At 51.2% G+C, this 17,466-nt stretch overlaps 8 protein-coding genes across 8 annotated transcripts; 4 read left to right on the top strand and 4 right to left on the bottom strand.

The window, feature by feature from the left end:
- Window positions 1-35: 35 nt before the first annotated feature.
- On the top strand, window positions 36-611 carry PV06_06963 (uncharacterized protein; the record flags this gene model as incomplete). Its single annotated transcript, XM_016408137.1, has 1 exon — window positions 36-611. One exon carries the CDS (start codon window positions 36-38, stop codon window positions 609-611), a length of 576 nt encoding a protein of 191 aa, XP_016261617.1.
- Window positions 612-1,202: 591 nt separating this feature from the next.
- PV06_06962 (uncharacterized protein) lies at window positions 1,203-3,440 on the bottom strand (the record flags this gene model as incomplete). The annotated part of the gene is made up of 1 exon (XM_016408136.1): window positions 1,203-3,440. One exon carries the CDS (start codon window positions 3,438-3,440, stop codon window positions 1,203-1,205), a length of 2,238 nt encoding a protein of 745 aa, XP_016261616.1.
- A 612-nt stretch (window positions 3,441-4,052) lies between these two features.
- Window positions 4,053-5,055, bottom strand: PV06_06961 (uncharacterized protein; the record flags this gene model as incomplete). The annotated part of the gene is made up of 2 exons (XM_016408135.1): window positions 4,053-4,837; window positions 4,890-5,055. The coding sequence occupies 2 exons, from the start codon at window positions 5,053-5,055 to the stop codon at window positions 4,053-4,055; spliced, it is 951 nt and encodes a 316-aa protein (XP_016261615.1).
- A 568-nt stretch (window positions 5,056-5,623) lies between these two features.
- PV06_06960 (uncharacterized protein) lies at window positions 5,624-7,869 on the top strand. Its single transcript, XM_016408134.1, has 2 exons — window positions 5,624-7,211; window positions 7,275-7,869. The coding sequence occupies exons 1-2, from the start codon at window positions 5,974-5,976 to the stop codon at window positions 7,630-7,632; spliced, it is 1,596 nt and encodes a 531-aa protein (XP_016261614.1). The 5' UTR covers window positions 5,624-5,973; the 3' UTR covers window positions 7,633-7,869.
- A 92-nt stretch (window positions 7,870-7,961) lies between these two features.
- Window positions 7,962-9,376, top strand: PV06_06959 (uncharacterized protein). The gene is made up of 2 exons (XM_016408133.1): window positions 7,962-8,117; window positions 8,225-9,376. The coding sequence occupies exons 1-2, from the start codon at window positions 8,064-8,066 to the stop codon at window positions 9,122-9,124; spliced, it is 954 nt and encodes a 317-aa protein (XP_016261613.1). The 5' UTR covers window positions 7,962-8,063; the 3' UTR covers window positions 9,125-9,376.
- Window positions 9,176-12,666, bottom strand: PV06_06958 (uncharacterized protein). Its single transcript, XM_016408132.1, has 2 exons — window positions 12,371-12,666; window positions 9,176-12,310 (listed from the first exon to the last, which is right to left on the bottom strand). Exons 1-2 carry the CDS (start codon window positions 12,437-12,439, stop codon window positions 9,404-9,406), a joined length of 2,976 nt encoding a protein of 991 aa, XP_016261612.1. The 5' UTR covers window positions 12,440-12,666; the 3' UTR covers window positions 9,176-9,403.
- Window positions 12,667-13,135: 469 nt separating this feature from the next.
- Window positions 13,136-14,809, top strand: PV06_06957 (uncharacterized protein; the record flags this gene model as incomplete). The annotated part of the gene is made up of 1 exon (XM_016408131.1): window positions 13,136-14,809. One exon carries the CDS (start codon window positions 13,136-13,138, stop codon window positions 14,783-14,785), a length of 1,650 nt encoding a protein of 549 aa, XP_016261611.1. The 3' UTR covers window positions 14,786-14,809.
- Window positions 13,243-17,458, bottom strand: PV06_06956 (uncharacterized protein). Its single transcript, XM_016408130.1, has one exon. The coding sequence runs from the start codon at window positions 17,307-17,309 to the stop codon at window positions 15,156-15,158; it is 2,154 nt and encodes a 717-aa protein (XP_016261610.1). The 5' UTR covers window positions 17,310-17,458; the 3' UTR covers window positions 13,243-15,155.
- Window positions 17,459-17,466: the final 8 nt, after the last annotated feature.

The raw sequence follows: 17,466 nt of genomic DNA, 5'->3' as shown, positions 1-17,466 counted from the left end.
CGTCATCATCAACAAGAGCAGCAGCAGCAACCATCATGCGTGTTACCACTCTTCTCGGTCTCCTTTTCTTCTTGGCCGCCGCCATGGCCATCCCCATCACCACCACTGGCGGCGGCAACGGTCCTCACGGACCTGTTGGTCACAATGCGACCGACACCCTCCCCCCCGGTCGCAACTCGACCGACGACGAGGTTCCCTTCCCCGGCCACCGGGTGGCCACCCGCAACTTCCCCGGTCGGAACTCGGCCAACCCCTTTCCCGGCCACAAGGTGGCCGATGCCTTCTTTGGCCCCGGCGGTGACGGCGGTCACCACAACTCGACCCACGAGGCCGACGCCTTCTTCCTCCCTCCCGGTGGCCACAAGGTGGTCGCCGCCCGTGACGCCCTGGCCCCCCGTGGTCGGAACTCGACCCACGTCTTCTTCCCCCCCTCCTCGGGTCAAAACTCGACCTACCCTTTCCTCCCTCCCGACATCCCCGTCGAGATCAACGTCGAGGTGGAGAAGGAGGAGGAACCCGTTGTCGTTGAGCGCGGTCAATATATTGACTGCATCATGAGCAACCAATTCTGCACTCCTCACACTCCTCCTCCACCAGCGGAGGAGGATTGAGGGAGGCCCTCGGTTTTGGTTCGGTTTGGTGCTGTGCTGGCTGGCTGTGGACGGAAGCGGCCGTACAGCAGCCGTTTGAGTGTGGTGATGTGGCGTGTGGCGTTTTGGCGTTTTGGCGTTTTGGTTTTTGTGGCGTTTGCCATTGTGCTTGTACCTTTGTTTACGCACAAAAAAAATATGTGTTTACAGTGATGTGCACACTTTTATGCATGGAGGAATGTATCTCTCGTCCGAGTAGATACTCAAGAGTACATGGCAATGTGGGTTGTGGAGTATTGAGCCCCTGTCACGGGGTATCACACTCATCAAGGAAAAGTTGGTACTCACTTCGTAATCATTACCTAGTGCTGAATAGAAACCACATGTCCTCCGCAATAAGCCTGATCTTTGTTTCCCAGAATTTGCCATTGATAACTGTCCCGGACCCGTAGCTGGCCGCTTAAGCATGAGAATTGTCTGGTACTCAGCTCTGTCTCAAAACCTAGTGATCGATGATATCGCGGTCCTTAAAATGTAGATCACACCATGTTCACTCAAATGTCATCGACAATATCCAGATACCCCTCCCGAGTTCACTCAGATAGGTCGCCATCAGCAGATGATATGAGTACAGCGGTCCGTATTCCTCAGATATAGGTCCACACAACATTTCAAACAGGCCGAGCCCCTAACCACAGCGGGCTCCCCAGCAGCCAGAGCAAAAAATCGTAGGCTCTCGTCTCCGGCCACTGCCACGATCCAAGCGAAAGGACGAGGCTCTCCACGGGCATGAGGATTAACCATGGATCCATTGTAGTATGGCGTGACGAATTTAGCTTCACGGTATGGTTGCTGGTCTGGTAAAGGACTCTCCGCCATATGCGCGCAAGACGAGATGAAAAGCGAGGCACATGCCGTCTCCAGTGCTCGCATCGGACTGAAAACGGTAAAAGAACGGGATAATCCCATATGCAGTGATAGATACCCATCTTCTTCCTTGACTTGCCATCCCAGCTTGGCGCAAGGTACAAGGTTCACTGGAGTTTGACAGAGGGTACTATGATGACTAGTAACTGTCGTGTATGAACGTGACGTCTCACTTTTGACAAGCTGATACCTACGACCTCTGTATAGGATAGAACCCGGGCCAACAATCAATTTGAGGAGTGGTAGACTATCGACGGGGTCATTCCATGAGTCGAATTTCGCTGGGTAGACAACCTGGCCCATGTCGCCTGATGCTACCCAATCTTGCTGATACTTGACCTCTGTGACAGAGTAGGGATAATGGAAGTTCTTCCCGCGATACGTGGTCCTAGGAAGGATTTTGTGACCGACAAGTTGAAGAGCCCTATCAAACACATCTTGGGCTTCTAGCTTTGTTTCTGACTCCACAGGTCTCTCGAGATCGTTTCGATTGTATATAATAGAGGCAACTGCGGAGGAGAAGGAGTTCTGAGAACGCAGCCTCGGCCATGCCAAAACACGAACCTCTTCTTCACCAAAGTCAAAGAGCGCAATAGCAAGGATGTCTATTGTCATAGCGACAATTGCGTCGCGAAAGTTGATGACTTTTTCATACTTGGCATGTTCTGGATGCATCTTGGGGGGATTATGTTGGGAGCATACCGGATCGTCGCACTCCTTCAAAAGCCAGCCCTCGAAGGCGGAAACAGCAGGCAAGGAAAATAGAGGGACAGATAGATCTCTGGGAAATTCGGAGGGTGGTTCTTCTAGGCCGCAAAATGTGGCTATTGTGGAAAGGATATCCAAATCTGAGGGCCAAAGGGCTGCATCGAACTGCTTGTACTCATCGGGAGTTTGGTGTCTCAGATCTCTCCCAATGATGACATTTTTCGTTGCAATTTTGGTGGAATATAGTAAGGCCTGCACCAAGGCAGCGTGTCCTAACTCGGCGTGAAGGCCATAAGATCTTGAACGTCGAGCACCGTAAGCTTTCACTGAAATAAGGCCGTTCCAAAGATGTTGTTGACCCGACAAATTCAACGAGCTGGACCACAACACAGAAGGACTCAGCAGCTCTCGGAAGACTTCTATGGCGATGCATGAATCGGATTCTTGGACCATCATGGTGACCTTACTGGGGTATTGTGCGACCAAGACACCGCCATCCTCGGCAATTACGTGTGGAGGATATCCAAGGCACCATTTCGTAAAGGCAATAATCCATGCGTGATACATGGGACTCTTGATAACTATATGAGAGGCTTCACCAACTCTCTCCATAGCTCGAAATGCGTCGACTATAGCTGTCAAACCCTCGGGGGTGGGGTGCTGAAGTTGACTCAAAAAGCTAGCTGATTTTTTTGGCCATGTCGAGTGTGTTGATATGTAATTCCCCCAGCCAGCAACACTTTCGGCGAACTGTAGTCTCCTGAGCTTGTACTCCAGAGCATTCATAAGATCTCGAATTTGGAAGACTGTCGGCATAAGCTGGTCGCTTCTCGATGTAGCATTAATCATCATCTCGATCGCCCGGGCTGCCACGAGGGTGTCCTCTGTGCAAAGAACTGCTGCTACGAGGCTCATAAATCTTACGCCTGCACTTGTTAAGGACAGCTGAGAGGCTGAATCGTTTGCCGCATAACCGATTTTAGCATGGAGAAATTTGACAACATGTGAGACATGCCGCTTGCTCGCTTCCTTCTCTACCAGCATTTGTGTTTGTTGACATATTGCTAGAGTATTTCCAAATGCTTCGGCGACCAGAATGGCGAGAGGCTGGATATTGTCGCTGGTTGCTGCTGTCAACATACCTTGGGCGAAGGATAAAATCGACTCTGATGATTGCTGGAGATTCCAGCTGGCCGATATCTGGCTACTGCTCATCTTGACTGGGACTGGCACGACAGTGGCGGTTCCGAGGGTATTGATCGCGTTACGGGAGCATTATTGATCAACCTTAAAACAACATGATGTGCTGAAGTTAGGAAATCCAAATAGATTGGACGAAGAAAACACTTACGGCGTGGTGAGGCTGTCGACCAGTTTCATCGGAAAGTATTGCCTGACATTTCGCTGGCTTGCGGGGTTTATCGCATTCTCGCCATCCGGGATTGGTTGCAAATGACAAGGATGTAGACGAGTCCAATTGTTCAGCCTCATTTGGGTGCAGTTGTGGTATTGGGCTATTGGTTCTGTTAGCGCCGAGGTGTTGTGACCCTACCTTGTTCCCAAGAAGTGATCCAAGTCACAGGAGAATACAAAATCTTGAGACATATGTAGCCAATCGAACTGAGCTGGAAGAGAAGCAGAAAATCGGTTGAGAAGTTTACGCGGTTACAACTGTCCCCGTTCTGATCGCTGTTATAGAATGTCCCAGTAATTTTTGTGTCGTGAGGCCTTTACCGCTTGTCGAAGAGACATTGAGAAACACACATACTCCACAAACGATGAGAGTAATCTTCACTGTATGCCCCATACTGTGCACTTGCGTGTGTCTCAGGTTCTCTTGTTCATCTGGTCCTTGGCCATCTGCGTATAATACAGCAACATTTTCTCCTTCACCCAGTAAGGCAAACTCCTGAGGAATCCGAACTGAAGCCGATGTCCAAGATATGGTGTCACCTTCACATCCCCGTAGCCAATGGTGTTTAGCGTCGACTTGACGAAATTAGTGGTATTTGGCACGGTGAACGAAATGTCTTTCTCGTTCCTGCCTGAACCAGCCGTCGCCACCATACCAGTCGAGATCGTCTTCACCTCCACATCATGACCGCCCACTTTCATCTCCATGGCCAAAACTCGAGCCAATGCCTCAACAAAGGCCTTTGAACTTGTATACAGCGCAAGACCAGGGCTGGTAAAATCTGCTGCGGCACTACTCATGAATATCATGAGACCCGGTTGATTTTGAAGCAGAATCGGGAGTAGAAGATGTGTGAGATGCGAGACGAATCGGACATTGACGTTTATCCACCCCTCGACCTCTTGAGACGGAAGCTCTTCGTAAAAGGTCATCACGGGCTGACTCGCCCCCGACCCTGCAACGTTGTGAACCAACACAGTAAGACGGAGATTCTCGACAGCATCAAGAACAGCACGGTCAAATTCAGGACCAGGAGGGGTGGCAGCATCAAGAACAAGTATCTTGAATATTCTGTCACTGTAATTCTGTTGCATTTGGGTCAAAACTTTGTTCAACTTGGCCTCATTACGACCATGGAGAATGACATTGAAGCCACTTTGCGCGAACTGATGAACAAAGGCGAGTCCGATGCCATCACCTGCTGATCTTCAGAAAATGAACTAGCCCGCGATGTATGTTGGGAAACTTACTAGCACCAGTAATCAAAACCCAAGGTTCTTTTCCGTGATGGTAGCGCTGCAGGTTTGAACGATGAAGTTGATAACGGATGGTTGATAAGATTCCAAGGCCTACGGAGACAAGCGTACCAGCTCCCACCAAGGCACAGACCTTGTATAGCATGTCGTTCCTGTTCATGTTGGAAACCGAAGTGGTAGACGATACAATTGACAAGTAGCTACTTCGGTCGAACAAAAGGATATAATGTGATAGACCTATATTTCGAAGAGAGACCTTCTGTTCAGTTTAAGAGCACCTCCTGTCCTGTATATGGTGTTGCTTATGACATGGGCGGCCTGAGTCACAGTGAAATACGAGGGAGTACCAGAAATTTGGTATGTGTTTCATGGACCCCTTGATGATGATTCGAGCTCCCTTGACCGATTCGGCAGAAACTCCGCGCGAGCGTTAGCTCTTCCAATCAACCATTCCTCTCCGGAACCAGTACAGGGGTTGTTGCGAGACTGCAAGGATGTGTACGGTGTAGAGAACTTGAGTCATTAATGGATCGTACTGTAGTCGCAGCCGAGACGACATCCAAATAGGTTTAGCTCGTTATTCAAATGACCCCCAGATTTGTCAGACTTGACAAAGTTCGCTAGACCTGAACAGGATTAGCCTCATGGACCACCCGAGCGGCGTTTCTTCCTCCGCATACTGTAGAGTTGTATCGAGTTGCCAGTCCATGTTGATTGCGTGCTTCAGCCATTCCGCCACCATCTGCCAATCCATGTCGAACAATCTTCGCTGGCTTAATTCCGAGGCGTATTCCTACGTCGCAATTGCGATCGCGCATCTACTCGTATCAACCCTGAGATTCGGCCGACCATCCAGCCATCTCCAAACCAAGTCATTACTCCGGATCTGCGTTCTATCCTACCTATTTCATCAAAGCCCTTGCTTTCCCCGCCAGCGGCTAATATGGCATGATCGCCTGGCTATTCCCTGATTCTCGACACAAACCCCACGCGCAAAGAGGAGCAAAAGTCCCAATGTCATGGAATTGCGGCTGACAGGGTAGCATTGGTACCTTGGGGCTCAAATAAGAACCCAGCAATGTCCTCTCTGGCTACTTACCACCTTCTGGATCAAGCAGAGTCCTCAGAATCGTCAGACTCACCTACCCAACAGACGAACCTCGCGATGGGAAAGAGACTCGGGCTCTTCAGAGCTTGCTACGTCGTCGGTCTTTGCTGCATAGGCTCATTCCTGTTTGCCTACGACACTGGAATTGTAGGTGGCGTCTTGACGCTGCCTTCTTTCCAGAATGATTTTCGCTACTCAAAGAAGGAACAGACACAGGTCAACTCAAACTGTGTCTCGATTCTGCAAGCTGGAGCGTTCTTCGGCTGTTTTGGTATCTGGCCTCTGACTTCACGGCTGGGTAGAAGGATGGGCTTCATTATTGCTTCGATCGTGTTTTGTATTGGTACAATCATGCAGGTCGTCAACAGCCATTCGATTGGACTTTTCTATGCCGGCCGAGTGATCGCGGGTCTGGGCACCGGAGCCGCAACCGTGCTCGTTCCCATGTTCTCTGCAGAGATGGCACCCAAAGAAATCCGAGGCAAACTGGGTTCTTGCTTCCAGTTGTTCTTCGCCACTGGCGTCTGCATTAGCTACTGGGTAGACTACGCTGCCAGTTCCGGCTTGCCCAAGGATTCGGCCACGCAATGGCAGGTTCCTGTTGGTCTACAGCTTGTCCCGGGAGCTCTTCTTGGTATGGGCATGCTGCTCGTCAAGGAGTCCACTCGATGGTTGGCTAAAAAAGGTCGCAACGAAGAAGCATACGCTTCACTCCTGTGGGTTCGAGGAGGTGTCGATAGCCCTGAGATCAGGGCCGAGTTCTCCGAAATCCTCGCCGGTGTCGAGCTCGAAATTCGTCAATCCGAAGGTCTTACCTGGAAAGAACTTCTTCTGCCCTCAAACCGGTATAGGATGGCCATCGCTATCACGATTCAACTGGCCGCACAACTTACCGGCAACACCTCTCTGGCATATTATGCGCCGCAAATTTTCGGCACCATCGGTGCTGGAAACAAGACACTCTTCATCACCGGTTTCTTTGGGCTTGTCAAGATGGCGGGTGTCGCGGTTTTCATCATTTTCTTTGTCGAGACGATTGGTCGCCGTATACCATTTATGGCTGGAGCATTCGCGATGGGCAGTTTCATGCTCATCATTGCTCTTATAGTCGACACACATCCACCCAAGGCTTCTGCCAGTGGAATTACTTCTGCTGGAGCGGCGGGAATTGCCATGGTCTATCTCGAGGCGTTCTCTTTCAATATGTCGTAAGTATCCCCTGCCACTTCCTATGAGCAGTTTATGAGCTTCTACTGACCCATTTCATCCAGATGGGGCCCACTCCCCTGGCTATACATTGGCGAAATCTTCCCGAACCGTATCCGAGAGATTGGCATAGCGACCGGAGCAGCAAGTCAATGGTTGTTCAACTTCGTCATGAGTCAAATCACCCCACATGCTATTGACAACATCGGTTGGAGAACATTCCTCATGTTTGCCATTTTCAACTACGCCATCATCGTCTACAGTTGGTTCTTCTTGAAGGAGACCACTGGCAAAAGTTTGGAAGAGATGGAGATTGTTTTCGGTAATGTCGATACGCTGCCCGGCAAAGACGATGAGGAGGTCGAGTCACAGGCTGGCCAAGAACAATATGACTCGAGGGAAGTACAGGAAACTGCAAAATGAATAAATATAGGATGGCTAGAGTCAATATTTGACTCCTTGACACTACGGACACGGAGTATGGAAAGCCAATGTCTTGATAGCATTGAAACCATTGATGATCGTGATAGGGCGTGGGTAACAGAACATTGGTGTTAGAGGCCTACTTTGCGAACGAGAGATTGTGGTATGATAGGCCGGTGTTGTATTCTCTCTCCCTTCTGAATGTCCAAAGTAGACGAGGCACGCAATCAGCCTGACACGTGATCTGGATGACATCAACAAGTCCGAGCCATTTGTCTCCGCGGTTTTATTATTTCCCGGAGAGCCTGTTGTCTCTGCGATTCTCAATCCTTTTGTTACTGCACGGCTGCGCTACACATGATGCGTTGAACACCTTGTCGCACCACAAGGCCGGAACACCACGACCCTTTGAGATAAAAATTCTCAGGACTATGCGCAAGTGCTTCAGCACATGCGCGAGAACACTAAGCCATGAGAACCCACTAGTACGTACCTACATAGACCCTCCTCACAGTCCGTCCCTCCTGCACACCCTCTCACAGGAAAGACATGACAGTACCCTCTCTAACACTATTCTCTTGTTCCTCGACAGGGTCTCCCCCGGTCCTCCAGACCGGGACCACCTCCCACCATCCCCCGCGCCCAACGCGGCCTCCCCACCAAACGTCCCGTCCCCCATGTCAGACACACCATCGCCGTGTCCTCGGCCAAGGGCGGCGTGGGCAAGTCGACGCTCTCCGCGAACCTCGCGCTCTCCTTTTCGCGCCACGGCCTCCGCACGGGTCTCCTCGACACCGACGTCTTCGGGCCCTCGGTGCCCACGCTGCTGGGGCTGACGGACCCGTCCATCTCACACCCCACGACCACGCCCTCGGGCAACCTCGTCCCCCTGACCTCGCACGGCCTCCGGAGCATGTCGATGGGATACCTCCTGCCGTCCGAATCCGCACCGGTGGCCTGGCGTGGGCTCATGGTGATGAAGGCGCTCCAGCAACTCCTCTGGGACGTGGACTGGTCTCCGGGCTTGGACGTGCTCGTCCTCGACATGCCCCCCGGCACGGGTGACGTGCAGCTCACCATCGGGCAGCAGGTCCAGCTCTCGGGAGCCGTGGTGGTCAGCACGCCCCAGGACATCGCGCTCAAGGACGCGGTCAAGGGCGTCGAAATGTTCAAGAAGATGCAGATCCCCGTCCTCGGCATGGTGCAGAACATGAGCGTTTTCGTGTGTCCCAAGTGCGGCGAGGAGACCAAGATATTCTCCCACTCGCAGTCACATTCCCACGCGGGACAAGGCGGCGCAGAGTCCAAAGCGAGTGAACTGGGTGTCGATTTCCTCGGCGATGTTCCCTTGGACGCCAGGATATGTGCAGACGCAGACCGCGGCATGCCCACCGTCGTCGCGGAGGAGGCGAGCGGCGTCAAGGTCAATACTGGTTATTATGAGAGGGTAGCAGAAAAGGTGGCGACAAAGATTGGCTTGGAGTGGTCTTGATGCATTCTCCATCGGATACATGTACACACATGAGTGAGGGAGATTATCTGTATGAGTATCTGCGGGCCTCGTTCCAGATCGATATATGGAGTAAAATGTGTGCTGTGTACAAATTACTTCGTTATGTGTGATATATACTACAAATATTTTGTTATAACCTGACAGACAAAAGTGTACGGTATCAATCAATAGTCATAATCATCTCTGATTAAATGCCGGCCAAGCGCCATTAACTTGGTGCCAACACAGGCTTTTTGAATTCTTCAGAACTTTTTGTTTTTATGCCGGATTTTCCATGGCTGTTTTGAATGCCGTGTCAGCACGATCGTACAATTTTGGTCTGGCGTCCGTCACGGGGTCGATTGTGCCATTGATGTCGGTGCCGTTCACCATATCCTCCTCTTTCTCTTCGGTACCACTCACCATGTTATCCTTCTTCTTCTCTGCGGCGGCACCCTCATCAGCTTCACCGTCGGGTACTATATCAACGACACCTGCCGCTCTCACAACGGCAGTCGAGCTAGGGCTTCTGAGAGGTTGTAATCGACCCATGCCTTCATCTTGCTGATGACTCTGTAGGCGCTCGATACTTCGATGACTTCTCGGTGTGTCTGATCCACCATGGGGGACTTTCCCATTGATCAAAACATCGTCATCGTCGTCATTATCATCTGAAGTTCGTCGTCCCAATTCACCCGCCAAAGGACTTCCCCGCCTGGCTTTGGGGCCTGCCGAACTCGAATCGTGCGTGGTCGATTCGTTCTCGATCTCCGAGGCGACACCTGCTTCGGCAAATAATGCCCGAGTACTTGCGTCGTCACTAGCGACGCCAATACTCTGACCTGTCTTTATGCTGGCCGAGTCGCCACGCAGATGAGATGCCGCCCTGAACCTGGGAATAAACCCTGCTGACAGGAGCGCCGAGTCAGGAGATGCTCGGCCGTCATGGGCTCCGGGGCTGGTCGTGACGATCGTAGGATTTTCAGAAGCCGTCGTCGTTGATGGTGCCATAGATCGCGACACCGCTAGAGCAGGCAGGAGATGTTGACTGTCGGCTTGGCCCCGATCAGCCACGGAGACCGTTCGCGCGCGGCCTCGTACTCGACTCTCACTCCCCCGCCGCTTCGAGCTCAAGCTCCTTTGCCTCGTAGAACTGCGAGCTCTTGCTGTCGGAGGTACCGCTTCGCCACCGGCTGGCACTTCGTCGACTCGTCCATCTGCGCCTTGTGGTGACGTCGTAGGTATCTCCTGATCCACCTTCTCGACCTGAGATGGGCGGCCCTCTTCCGCCTCCTGCTCTCGCTTGAGAGTCATCTCGTCATGCTTACTTCCCCACATTGACCACATGAATAACAAGTTGCTCTTACGCTTCTTCTTGACTACAAGATCTCGGTCCGTTCGGCGACTGGCAAGAGCGCATGCAGGAGGCCGTTCTCCATCTTCGAAAGCCTTAATCTCTCCATTAGCCAAAGCTCTGATCCGCTCTTTCTGCACCTTCCGGCTGACATGTGCGTATTTGCTATCCCAAATCTTTCTCGCTTCGAGCCACTTTCTTACTGGACCTTGCTTGACCACACCTACTTCATCAGGATGCATCTCGAGCGCTGGCAGATTGTGTGGCTCGGAAAGAGGATAGATCTTACCACCTCGATCTACCCGTTGTCGCAGCATATTGTTCTGAAACGGTGGAAGAGGATCTCCCGCTCGACCGACAAATCCTATTGTCCTGCTTGGGTCGAGACCCTGTTTTGCTGCCACAGCTTCCGAGTCACTATCCGTGGAGGCGGAATCGCTTTCTGTAGAGATAATTGAGATATCGTCATCGTCAAGAATTTCAATGGCTCTCCTTTGGGCTCTTGCTAGAGCCCAAGCTCCAAACTGAGCAATCGATCTGTACATGTATTTGGCAGGTCGTGTGAAAGATAGCGTAGGTGCAACATGACAAAGGTCGTCCCAGACCTGCAATTGAACCGGGGTCGGCCTGTGCTTCTTCAAGATCTGGTCATCCGGGTCATATCGTGATCGGTACGGTTTTCCAAGAGGGTACTTGGCAGGATTTGCCATTTTATGAGCAAGATAGATCTGCTCATCACGGAGTATCTCTCCTCCGCCCGTAAGAATTGATACCGGAGGAAGTCCGCCCAAAGAGGGTTGCAAGACAGGCGACACAAGAGGATGAGCCAACAATTGGTTTGTCGTATACATCTGGATTTGGTCTTTCAATAATACAGTTTTCCCATCGAGCTCAATTGTCAGTGGGAGTTGCGGTCCTGGCGAGACCTCTCCGTCCCCCTCGATTGGGACAGCATTTTTGGGGGCGGAATCCTGGTTCTGATCCTCCACGACCGATCCATCAACACCCTTCGCCAAGGAATTGATCTTACTCACTTCGTCGTCGCTCGGAGGTGGCCACGAGGCGGAAGGCTTGTGCATAAATCCGTGCTCTGGGATGTAGTCCAAGTCGGCATTTCCTGCACAGCTGGGAAAAGAATGCGTCAAATCGACCCATGGTGATATTAGCACTGCCCCAGCAGGCAGGGGTAGCTCTTGGTCACGGAGGAGGCATAGTATCGACACCACCATGCCACCACCTGCAGAGTCCCCGGCTAGAATGATTTCGGATGGCGCATGGAGAGTCAGCAGGTACAAATACGCCGCTAGACAATCCTGGAGACCACATGGGAAAGGATATTGTGGTGCGAGCCTGTATTTGGGCGCAAATACTCGGGCTTGCAATTTTCTGGCGTGTCTCTGCATCTGGTAACGGTGCTCATCGACACTACCAAAAAAATATGCACCACCGTGGATGTAAAGCATAATCCGTCGGCTCTTCACGCCCCCACGCTTTTGCTCGTTGTGATGCGAGCGCATTTCGATCCAATCTGCTTTCAATTCCGTATCGCCTGGCCTCCATTGCCACCATTTTGTGCCTCCTATTTGTTCGATCCCAGTCGGGCCAAGTTGATTCGTGATGGTCCTCGCAGACTTGGTTATGTGTTCTTGGGCGATTGTGACATTTTCAGTCCTAACCCAAGACGGGCTCGGAACCCATTGTCCTGTGAAACTTTGCAAGTCCTCTAGCGTATGATGAGAGGCATAATCCAAGAATCGTCGTATCAGATGGAGGCCTTCGTCGTAGGAAATGTGGGCAGTGGGCTTGTGTCGCCGCGGCTTGCGATTCGCGTACTGTGTGTTTCGTTAGCACATGGATGCGCATCGCTATGGTTTCAGAATTGTCTGTCTCACATGCGCTATACAGGTCTTGACAACAGTTGGAGTGACTGCTGCGCCGACACCGACGGTAGTTATTGGCATGCTGACCTCTCAAATATGCTCTGGGGTACCATAAGCCATGTGGATGTCGTGGTCTTCCTTTGTCGGGTGTTTCAAATACTCGTCTCCTCTTGTCTCGAAGTCAACAGCGTATGAGAGGCTTTATGGCGGCAGCACAACAGTCCAAGCTCATGTCGGCAGAGAGATGCAATGGGTTGTCGAGGGAGGTTGGTTGCCCAATGCTTTAAGACAAAGGGAATAATAGACTGACGATCAGACCAGCGACGCCCAAATTGGCCAATTCTCCGCATTGACGATGATGACATCATTCAGCCTTGTTGACACTCAGCCTCGTCTGCTCATACTTGAGATACGAGTACGAGTACGAGGAGATTCCTAAATAGGACTTCAAATCGTACTCGCATCTAGACTTTGGACAATGACACGTCGAAGTCCAATGGACGACGTGCTCTTAGTCTTTTCCTAGTCAATCAGGGACTAATGCCATGAAACCCTCATCCGTCCTCTGACCACTTTCAGCCCCCTTTCGCTCTCTGTAGGCACCTTGGCAACGCCATGTTTTGATATCTTCTCCGATCCTCGGAACGCACCAGGCATCACACTTATACAAGACTGTCCCTATATATACACGCATGTATTTGGTTTCCAGGCTCCCTGTACCCTCGATGAAAGATTCCTGCTCTACAGGATAAATAGATTTCCAAGCCCCATCCAGCCATGGCCACCGCCCAACCCTCCGTTGCAGTTATCGGTTGCGGAGCTCAAGGCCTTGTCACGGTTAAAAACCTCCTGGAACAGGGCTTCGATGTGACGGGTTTTGAGCGTAATGATTACATTGGAGGGATATGGCACTATTCAACCCTACACCATGTCTCTGCTCTTTCGTCCACGGTTGTCAATATATCCCGAGAACGCGGGTGCTTTACAGACTTCGCATTTCCACCTGGGACAAACTCCCATCCAACAGCTGCGGAGGTCGACCAATACCTCAACAGCTATGCTGATGCGTTCGATCTCCGTCAACATCTCCGCCTCTCCACTAATGTCCAATCTGTCGAGCGGGACGAGGCCAACAACTGCTGGCGTTTGACCGTCCGCTTTCCGAATACCCAAAAACCCGAGGTATTGACGTTCGACAAACTCATCATAGCCAACGGACCACACAACAAACCCGTCATGCCTGAATTACCTGGCCGTGAACTGTTCAAAGGAGAGATCATTCATTCCATCGCGTACAAACAGCCTGAGCTTTTCAAGGGCAAGCGTGTCATGGTCGTTGGAGCAAGTAATTCCGCAGCTGACACATCGACAACGCTGATCGGCATCGCGAGCAAGATATATTTCTCACACCGTAGAGGCGCATTGATCCTGCCTCGTTACCTGAAGGACGGGACTTCGCTAGACCACTCGCTCAGTTACCGGAAGATGGAAATCAAAGACGCCCTCGACCGCCTCGCACCGAGTCTGTCGATCAAGTTCATGGACAATGTGAGTGCTAATATTCAGCGAAAACAGTTTGGGGCCTTCCAGCCTGAATGGCGTCTGGATCCACCTCCCTCGGTCTTGCACCAGAATCCAACTGTGTCCGACACACTCATCCCAGCACTGGCTGCAGGCAAGATCGAATCTGTGCACGCGCCGAAGCGAGTCCTTGACGACCACCGAGTCGAACTCGACGACAGAACTGTCGTCAATGTAGACACTATCATTTTCTGCACAGGGTATTCACTGGACTACTCTTTTCTGGGAAAATATGATCCCACGCGCTCTCTAGACGTCGAGTCTGCCAGAGCTGTGTCAAGCGTCAATCTGACCGAGACGCCGCGCCTTTATCAGAACATATTCTCCCTCGAGTACCCTTCAAGCCTTGCATTTGTCGGCGTTGCCGTCATTATATTTCCTGCATTCCTCCTGTCCGACCTTTCAACCATGGCAATCGCACAACTGTGGTCCAACAAGCCTGACACTCCAACTCTTCCATCGCAGACTAAAATGGAGAATTGGTACTCTGAGCATTTATCGTACGTGAGCACTCTTCGCTCACTCAGCCCGTACGGCAAATTTGTCAAACTGAGTGTTCGTAACGGACCGTGGCATTCGTGGGTTCAAGACACTGCTGGTTGTGAACTGAGCAGCTATCTGGACTTCTTTAGTCCAAGAGCATGGAAATTATACTGGTCGGATCCGAAATTCTCGAAAATGCTCTGTCACGGTGTTTGGTCGCCACATGTGTATCGATTGTTCGAACCGAAAAGGCCAAACGGACGGCAGAAGTGGGATGGTGCAAGAGAGGCTATTGAAAGAGTCAATGCTGATGTTCAAGCCGGAGTGGCGGAGCGTAGGAGGAAGATTGCGGCTGCTCAGTAACCGCACCAAGGCAGCAAATTCCAGTTGTGATCTGATTGAGCAAGCGTTTTGGTTTATAGATCTGTTCTGGCAATTGAGTTTTCTATATTTCCTTCATTTGGACATGCGATTCGTCACCGTTAGTGCAAGGGCGCAATCTAACGCTAAGATTGGCCATCTTGAAACCAAACTCAGCTGGACTGTTCACAGCGTAGACCCGCAAACCATGTCAATCAGCTGCATAGCGCTGAATTCGATTTCATGGCTAATTCATTATTGAAAGCGTCTCTGTTTTTGTGCCTTATGAGGTCACAGTATGGTGCATCAGACGATCCAACAGCCCAACAAATTTTATTTCCAACGATGGACTTGGTATGGGCATTCTCGACCCTCATATGCGTCTGAATGTGTTGCCAGAAGCACTTCTTCGATCTTGCTTCGACACGCCTTCGCTCTTTCTCTCTGGGGCCTTCGACTTCTTGACACTGGGCTCGAATGAAATGACCTTGTCCCCAACAGGACCACTAAGTCTAGAACCGCGCTTAGTGCGTGATATGGGCCGAGCATTCTCTGCCCGAGAGCCGAAGGAGCGATCATGGTGAGGTCGACTTGTGGAGGATTTCGATGTTGAGGATACTTGCATCCGCAGCTGGTCACGCTTCTTTTGCTTCCTCGTTGACCCTCGTCTGTAGTCCGCCGAAGAGATCCTGTCTGTTGTTCGGTACCTACTTCTTCCCTTCTCCTCGTCGGTAACCTCGTCGTCACTTGACCCGGAAAGCTCATCAAGGGCTTCCTCCTCGACGGCAGTGAGCCCCTTCTCTCTATCCAGATTAGAAGCTGGAGCGGTTTTAGTGCTAGGATTAAGCTGCTGGAATTCTCTGGAAGTTTCATCCACCGCGAAATCTTCATCTTGAAACAGTTTAGCAAATCGAGAGTCGGCAAGCAGGCCTTTCTCTTCGGGCTCGGTAGCCTCCGCCGCAGTGCTTTCATCGCCACCTTGCGCCAGAACACGTTGGGCGCGTTTTCTCTCGTTCTTCTCCTCGCGCTCAAGAATCCTCTCGGCCATCTTTCGGTTGACCTTGGCAGCAACCTTTTTCTTTCCACGAATCCTGCTCTCACGCTCCTTGTCGATCTTTTCTTGGACTCGTTTGGCTCTTTCTTCTTCCCAACTAGAGGGATTTGCAATCAACCTAGCCTGGTCGTACAGACCTTGCGCAACAAAGAAGCCGTGCATATACGGCCTCAGAAGATTTGTTTTACCAACAAGATGGTCGAGATTGAGCATACGTAGCTGAGATGAAGTGAGGAATTTGTAGTTGTCATAGACCTCCCCAACCTTTGAACGTGAGAAAGCGTGGGGATCATTTGGATCATCGGCCATTTCTTCGACCACGTTATCGAGAAAGGAGCACCATTTTGGAGCAGGGCCAAGTTGTGGGATGAAGAACGAATGCTGATGACGACCTTCATTTGCCGTCAAAAACATGCCGCTGTCCTTGCACCATGCTACACAGTTGATATCAACCTCCGGCTCCACAGAAGTCCAAGGCGTCCCGTCTCGCTCGTCCCATAATTTTAGGATACGTCGATCTGCTGAGGCGATCTTGGGCTCGAAAACAGTGTCCCGAGTTGCGCTTGACGCGCTCAGATATTCAAGATAGATAATAGGGTATCCGTAACCCTGGTCTTTCTTCAAGGTTGGCACAGGAGATCGTAGATCATATAGATAGATCATGCCAGAAGAGGTGCCAACGGCAGTGCTGATGCCAGACCTGTGGAATTTGAGTGCTGTGACCTCAGGGCGACCATCAAAGTCGGATGGCAGGGCTAGTGTCGCAACCCGTGCTCTCGATCGAGTATCCCAGTATTCGACTGTGCCTATCGACGTTCCAAAAGCGAACAGATTGTGGCTCCCTTCAGCGATTGCTGCTGTATTCACGGAGCCTGCTCCGATGCCTCCTTGTAATGCGCCCCCACCGACAGAATTCAGGTCATCTCCTCCGACATCAACCTCGAAAGCGTTCAAGAAGCGGCCAAGCTCCAGATTTATCCGAAAAGCCTCGCCCATTCCATTGCTGTTGACCCCGACCGCAGGAACAAGCAACTCTGTACCACTCCTATCATATGCAAGATCTCGGCCATATCTTGGTATTCTAAGAGAATCATGGCGGCCTCCAGGAGTGTGAAATTCGATAGACCGGTCTTCTTGGAGGTGCACGGTTTTGGAATAGTCCGACGAGAGAAAAAGGAAGGTTTTGTTAAGTGTGTTCGTATGTCTCGTCCAGGAAAGGGCCAGGTTAGGCAGGTAGTGTGTATGTATTTGTGGCTTGTAAGTGCCTGTGCTCATGGCCCATTCACCATCTTCGCTGATGCGAATACATTGACTCGCCTCCTCGAACTCGAAATCTTGTAATAGTTCTACCCTATTGGCAAACTCCGGATCCTTCTTTCGTTTTTGTTTCTCTGATAGCCAGTCTGGAAGGCTTCGTGAAGTCGAGGCACCCGCAACAGTGTAGACTGGCACCGCACTGTTGGTGAGTCTCATATTTAGGGTCTTAGAGGGTGATGGAGGAGGACATGGCAGGTTGAGGGATATCACCGAGCGAGTTGTCGACTCGAGTCGTATTTTCTGGTATTATAACACAGCGTAAGAGGGCTTTATTGTTCAATAGCAATCCTCATACATACGTACCCGGTGGGTG

Source organism: Exophiala oligosperma, assembly GCF_000835515.1.
Source record: "Exophiala oligosperma strain CBS 72588 unplaced genomic scaffold supercont1.6, whole genome shotgun sequence".
NCBI classification, from domain to species: Eukaryota; Fungi; Ascomycota; class Eurotiomycetes; order Chaetothyriales; family Herpotrichiellaceae; genus Exophiala; species Exophiala oligosperma.
Note: the sequence above shows the minus strand (reverse complement) of the source record. Positions and strands in the feature narration are given on the sequence as shown.

What these genes read in the sequence shown, in the direction of transcription:
- PV06_06960 (XM_016408134.1), top strand. Translation starts at nt 5,974, where the DNA reads ATGTCCTCTCTGGCTACTTACCACCTTCTGGATCAAGCAGAGTCCTCA. An exon ending in GCGTTCTCTTTCAATATGTC is followed by an intron (nt 7,212 to 7,274) that starts GTAAGTATCCCC and finishes CATTTCATCCAG; the next exon opens with ATGGGGCCCACTCCCCTGGC.
- PV06_06959 (XM_016408133.1), top strand. Translation starts at nt 8,064, where the DNA reads ATGCGCAAGTGCTTCAGCACATGCGCGAGAACACTAAGCCATGAGAAC. An exon ending in TAAGCCATGAGAACCCACTA is followed by an intron (nt 8,118 to 8,224) that starts GTACGTACCTAC and finishes GTTCCTCGACAG; the next exon opens with GGTCTCCCCCGGTCCTCCAG.
- PV06_06958 (XM_016408132.1), bottom strand. Translation starts at nt 12,439, where the DNA reads ATGCCAATAACTACCGTCGGTGTCGGCGCAGCAGTCACTCCAACTGTT. An exon ending in TCAAGACCTGTATAGCGCAT is followed by an intron (nt 12,311 to 12,370) that starts GTGAGACAGACA and finishes CGAAACACACAG; the next exon opens with TACGCGAATCGCAAGCCGCG.
- PV06_06956 (XM_016408130.1), bottom strand. Translation starts at nt 17,309, where the DNA reads ATGAGACTCACCAACAGTGCGGTGCCAGTCTACACTGTTGCGGGTGCC.